The sequence below is a fragment of the Scyliorhinus canicula genome, chromosome 18, assembly GCF_902713615.1.
Source record: "Scyliorhinus canicula chromosome 18, sScyCan1.1, whole genome shotgun sequence".
NCBI lineage: Eukaryota > Metazoa > Chordata > Chondrichthyes > Carcharhiniformes > Scyliorhinidae > Scyliorhinus > Scyliorhinus canicula.
Genome location: NC_052163.1, coordinates 6,945,430 through 6,951,429, shown reverse-complemented (window position 1 = coordinate 6,951,429; position 6,000 = coordinate 6,945,430). Strand labels below are relative to the sequence as shown.

At 45.6% G+C, this 6,000-nt stretch overlaps 1 protein-coding gene across 1 annotated transcript in view; it reads right to left on the bottom strand.

Annotated features, from left to right (window-relative positions):
• Positions 1-548: 548 nt before the first annotated feature.
• Positions 549-6,000, bottom strand: part of LOC119953565 (sodium-coupled monocarboxylate transporter 1-like) — a 221,685-nt gene continuing 216,233 nt past the window's right edge. Inside the window, exons 17-18 of the mRNA XM_038777958.1 lie at positions 1,460-1,560; positions 549-1,366 (exon numbers count right to left, since the gene is read on the bottom strand). Coding sequence (XP_038633886.1) covers positions 1,271-1,366; positions 1,460-1,560 — 197 coding nt within the window. The 3' untranslated portion in view covers positions 549-1,270. The remainder of the gene's footprint in view (positions 1,367-1,459; positions 1,561-6,000) is intronic.

Below are 6,000 nucleotides of genomic sequence, written 5' to 3'. Positions count from 1 at the left end.
GAAGCCCCCCAAGGCCAGCACCATGGACCCTGGATGAGTGTGGTGGCGCTGGACATTCTCTGCAGCCGACATGCCGGGTTCCCAACTGCTGGGACCACATGTGGCCAGTGCCGTCAGAACTCCGGCCCATCGGTGGCGGAGCATCATGGGTGGGCCAGCCGATGATGCACCAATGGCGTTGAAATGGTGTGCGGTGCATGTCACAATGATATCGATTTGGAGGGGACAGAGCATGGCGGACTGGCGTTAAACCGGCACCGGTCCCGTTTCTAGCGTCGGAATCCATTCTACGCAGCCAATCACCGACACGATTTCACCGTTGGGCTACGGAGAATCCAGCCCACTGTTTTTCAGTGAGTAGGGGTGGAAAGAGCCGTGCGTCTCACTAACGACAGCGCCTGTTCTTGCATTCTTTGACTTGTTTAAGAAGATCAAGATTTAACATGGCGCAGTGGCTAGCACTGGGACTATGGCGCTGAGAACCTGGGTTTGAATCCTGGCCCTGGGTCACTGTCCGTGTGGAGTTTGTACGTTCTCCCCGTGTCTGCGTGGGTTTCACCCCCACAATCCAAAGATGTGCAGGGTTGATGGATTGGCCACGCGAAATTGCCCCTTAATTGGAAAAAAAAGACCAAGATTTCCACTGATGTGTCTTAGGACGGTATTGGTGCTTCTGCGATAGGGTGCAGGTGGCGATTTGCTGGTGGTGGCATATGCGTCAAAATCTATGACTGAGACAGAAATCAGGTTTACCCTCTTGGGAGACCCAAACTGAAGAATCCAGTCTTGAATGCAACTAAACTATAAACTCCAAAGCAGCCATTCCCCCTTCTCAAAGGCAATTAGGGATGACCGATAAAGGCTGGCCGAGACAGCAATGTGTACATCCCATGAATGAATGATAAAAAATGTTGGCAGCAAAGGAGGAGGTAGTTACAAAACAAAAGCAAGAGCCCCAGGCAGGTTGGGTGGGGTAGGTTCAGCTGGAATGAAGCAATTTCATTGCTACCGATCTACATGGAGCTTGTTCAGGTATTGATTTTCACTACATGCATGAAGGTTATAGATGCACAGTCTGACAATGGCTGTAAAGAGAGTAGTAGCCATTGGAAGTGGGGTCGGCAGGTGCGCAAAACAGAAGGCAAGTTTTACATAACTACAAGCACAGAGATAATTAACATCGACTTGGTAGAATCTGACAATTTGTTAAAAAACTTAACTCAGAGGAAGTTAGTGATATATTATCACAGACAATTTTCCATAAACAATATTATAGTCTGGTTGATTTTATAGGATTTAAAACTGGTGAGTCCACACAGCCTTTGGAACTTTGTTTGGGCACAGGTGTAGTTATCAAGTTGTCACTCTACGTGAAAGAAAGAAAAGAGAATGATTAATATGAATTAATTCCAGAGTAGTACATCTGCAAATATAATTAATTGCCTTATAAGTATCTTACTGTCTCTGGGATTGATGAGTTTAGTTTGTCCTTGAAAACGTATTTGTAAATGGTGTGTACTATGGGAGCAATCAGACAAGGGTCCACATTTTCAGTTCCACCTGCATCAGACAGTTAAAAACACAATGCAACATTGGATTTATTGTAATATTTCCAATAACTACAAAGACTGAGATCTATAGCTTCTTCATAAAACACTGGTTCAGTGCCAGCTGGAGTACTTTCTTCAATTCTGGGAACCACACTTTAGGTAGAATCTGAAGATCTTGAAGAGGTTGAGGGGATTTACCAGAATGGCTCGATGGATTGAGAATTAAGTTATGTGCAAAGACTGAGTTCTTCACATTAGAACAGATTTAATGGAGGTGTTCAAAGCCATGAATAAGAGAAAATGGATTCAGCAGCAGAAAGTTGGTAACCAAAGAACACAAATTTAAGGTGATTGATAAAAGAACCAGAAAATACATATGGGAACAGTGTTTTCTGACAATTTTTTAATGATGATCTGGAATGCAATGCCTGAAAGAGTGATGAAAACAGTATAAATATTTGAAGTGGAAAAACCATGCTGCTATGGGGAAAGGGGAGGGAAATGGATCTAAATGGACAGTTCAACTAAAGAGCTAGCTCAAAGGGCTGAATAGCTTCCTTCTATGTTTATTTCCTCGCACAATCTAAAGCAATTCACAATTATTCTTTCATTCATCCTGGCAGCATGGTGGGTTAACCCTGCTGCCTCACGTTGCCGAGGTCCCAGGTTCAATCCCGGCTCTGGGTCACTGTCCGTGTGGGGTTTGCACATTCTCCCCGTCTTTGCGTGGGTTTCGCCCCCACAACCCAAAGATGTGCAGGGTAGGAGGATTGGTCACACTCAACTGCCCCTTAATTGGAAAAAATGAATTGGGTACTCTAAATTTATCAGAAATTTTTTTTTTTCATTCATCCTTGCATTATGGGCATCACTAGCATACCCATCCTTAGCTGCCCTAAATGAGGAGGTGTGGCTGAGCCAACTTTTTGGCTCGCTGCTCTCTGTGTGGAGGAGATACTTTACAGAGGTGTTAAGTAAGGAATTACAGATTTTTAACTTAGCGACAGCAATATATGTCCAAGGCAGGAGTGAGAGAGACTTGGAGGGAATTTGAAAATGATGGTATTCCCAAGCACATGTTACTCCTATCCTTTTAGGTAGCAGAGGATAAAATCTCATGCAGTACTGATGAAGAAGCCTTGGTGAGTTGCTACAGGAACTTGGGAATAAAGAAACATAAAGGGGTAATTCAGCCCCTCAAGCCTGTTCTTCCATTCACCGAGACCATGGTTAATCTTCGACTTCACTCCATGTACCTCCCTTTGTCCCAGAAATAGTAATGCCTTTAACTAACAGAAGTCTCAACTCATTTAAAATTATCAATTGATTGCCATCAATTGCCATTTGCAGAAGAAAGTACAAAATATCCACCACCCTCTGTGTGTAAATGTATTTCTTCATTTGACACCTGAAAAGTTTGGCTCTAATTTTTGTATTATGGCCCCTAGTCTCAGACTTCTCAATCAGCTGAAATAGTTTTGCTCTATCTATTTCTCATGGACTGAAAATTTTAATGAAATGTAGCCCTGGTCCTAAACCTACTGGCCAAGTTACAAGAGGCACCGTAGCCTGATGGCAAATGTGGCCAAGTAACAAAGCTACAAAAGAAATCACAGAGGCTTTCTGGAGACTTTTTGGAAATGCTGTTTCTCCAACAAGATGCAGCACAGCAGGAGGCCCGGGCCTCAAAGGAGATCATTAGCAACTATGTGATGAAGCAGATAATGGGCGGGATTCCCCGTCCCGCCGCACCAGTTTTTTGATGCGGCACGTCCCTGCCGGCAGCGGGATTCTCCATCCTGCCAGCCGGCCAATGGAGTTTCCCATCGGATGCAGCACCGCACCATCGGGAAATCCCCGGGTGTGGGTGTGCTGCCGGTGCAATGGAGAATCCCACCAGCAGAGAATCCAGCCCAACAGTGACAAAGAAAGCAAGAGTATGATTGAAACCAGGTGACAATAACAGATCTTGAGCAAAGGAACCAGACAACCTTTGTAGTCACAGAAACTGTTAACTGCAAACTGCGTTATGGCAAAATGGAACAAATGGATCCTCTTTACTAGATCTGTAAAATACAACCTCGGCAACCAGAGGGTCGTAAAACTGACAACATCGAACCTTCAAAAATCTGGAAGAAATCGTATAAAGAAGCAGGGATTCAAAGCTTCATCAGAGAAACCCTGGGAACAACCATCACAGAAGATTACCCTAAGTCAAGGACTTGATGACCAGTAAGGCAACCTTCAAGAAAACTTAGTCAGCTGTTGTGATTACGATGACACGCGAGTCAAATTTGTGAGTTGAGTAACAGTTATCACTTGCTGAATTAAAGTCTGTCTGACATTTATTGATTTTTAGTCTGTGGGATAGTTTTATTAAGGGTTAAGGATTAATTTGTGTGACAATAATTAACAGCATATGTAGTTTATGTGACTATCAGTTGTGACCCCCATCCAGGAGGAACAATAGATGCTGTGGTGGAGTTTGAAAGGCTGTTGCCAAGCATTTGGAGGTGCTTCAGAGGGAGATGACAGCTTTGCTTAAAGACTGGGCGGAGGAAGCTATTGCCCCGGTAAAGGCGACAGTGATGAAGATGCCGGTCGAGGTGCGAGAGCAAAGAGAGAAGTTGAAGTGGGTGGAGGAGGCACTGTCACAGCACAGCGACCAGTTCACCTCGATGGATGAGGAACTCCAGAGGGTGGTGGAGGTCAACAAAGGGCTCAGAGTCAAGGTGAAGGACCTGGAGAACAGGCTGAGGAGTCAAAATTTGAGAATCGTGGGCCTGCCCAAGGGGGTGGAGGGCCCAAGGTTGACTGGATGCAAAGATGTTTGTTGAGTTGATGGGAGAGGGGGAAGAACCCTCCCACTACGAGTTGGACAGGGCACATCGTTCACTCAGGCCGAAGCCTAAACCGAATGAGCCATCAAGGGCGGTTATGGTCTGCTTCCACAGTTACCACGTGAAGGAAAAGGTTTTGAGCTGGCCGAAGCAGAGGCGAGATGTGAAATGGGAGGGTGTTGGTATGCGCATATACCAAGATCTGATGGCGGAGTTGGCGAGAAGGTGGCCGGCCTTTGGACAGGTGAAGGCGGCATTGTACAGTAGCGGAATGAGATGTGGAGTGGTCTACCCAGCGAAGCTGAGAGTGACTCACAACTCTAAGCACTTTTATTCTGAGATGGTGTAGACAGCGAAGGCGTCCGTTAAGGCTAAAGGACTGGGACTGAGATGAGAGTTGGGACTTGGACTTGTTGGTGGAGACGGGGATTGTTTTCTCTTACTGAGGATTTTCTATTTGTTTGGGGTTTTATTTCTGACTCTTAAATTGGGGGGGGGGGGGTGTTATTTACATGTGTTCTGAGTTTGTCCTTCTTGTTGCAGTTCCATTCCGTTTCTCGGTGTGAGTGAGGTAGGTGTTTGGGTACGTGGGGCCGAGTTGCTGAGGATGTGGTGTGGAGGAGGGTCACCACATTAGCAAATAAAGTTTGGCTAGTGAATGGGAGTGTGGTGGGGACAGGGACTGCAGTCATTGGAGCCTGGGGGTATTCAGGGAAGGTTGCAGGAAGGACTGTGTTGTGTTCGTTGTCTAGCAAGGTGACTTCTCTAAACCAGGATTTTTATTAATGTACACATGGTAAGGTAACACCAGATACAGCGCAAGTTATGGAGTTTCTCAAGACGCCCCTGGAACTACCCCGATGCACGACTGTCCTATTGTAGGTCTTACAATCTTCTTGGATCACCGGATCTCCCCTGACTTATATCAGTGTGCCTTGTACCATGACCACTGTCCGAGACCGTATGGTGGATCGGTACTGCCTCCTGCTGGTTGGAGGTCGCACCATCAACTATATACACTTTCTCCAGGTATATCACCACATCCCCCTTCCTTCGGAGATATTGAAGTTTGTTTATAAACATGATTACTTCCATACATTAGTAACAAGCATAAACATTATAACAGGTTTAACTCGTGTTTCCATAAACATCATATGTCTGGTCAGTGTCTGTCCCTCACGGGATCACCCCTGTTGCTTTGGCCAGTTGCCAGCCTTTTCAAAGACTTGTTTACGTGCCAGTCTCTTGCTTTGTATCCTCTTTACTCTGTCCCTTTGGAAGGCATGCATCTGTGATTGCCACATGTGCATCATCAGCTTCTTTTTTTTTTACAACGCTGTGTGCTGCATCGCTGTACGTTTTCTGTCTCTTCTGTCTCTGGCTCGTCAATCGTGGTCTCACCTTCTTCTCTTTTACTTTTGTCAGTGGGATGATCTAGCTCCCCCAGTCTTCTGATCTTCCTCCTTCTTGTTTGAACAATTAGTTTGCGAATTTTTTTCTTTTTATGTTTGAGCTCGGCAGCTCCTGGTTCAGTGCTGGTCTGCACCCTGTGCTCGGAAGTATGCGGGTGCTCAGGTGGAGCCTGGGTTGTGTGACCATGTTCAATTCTG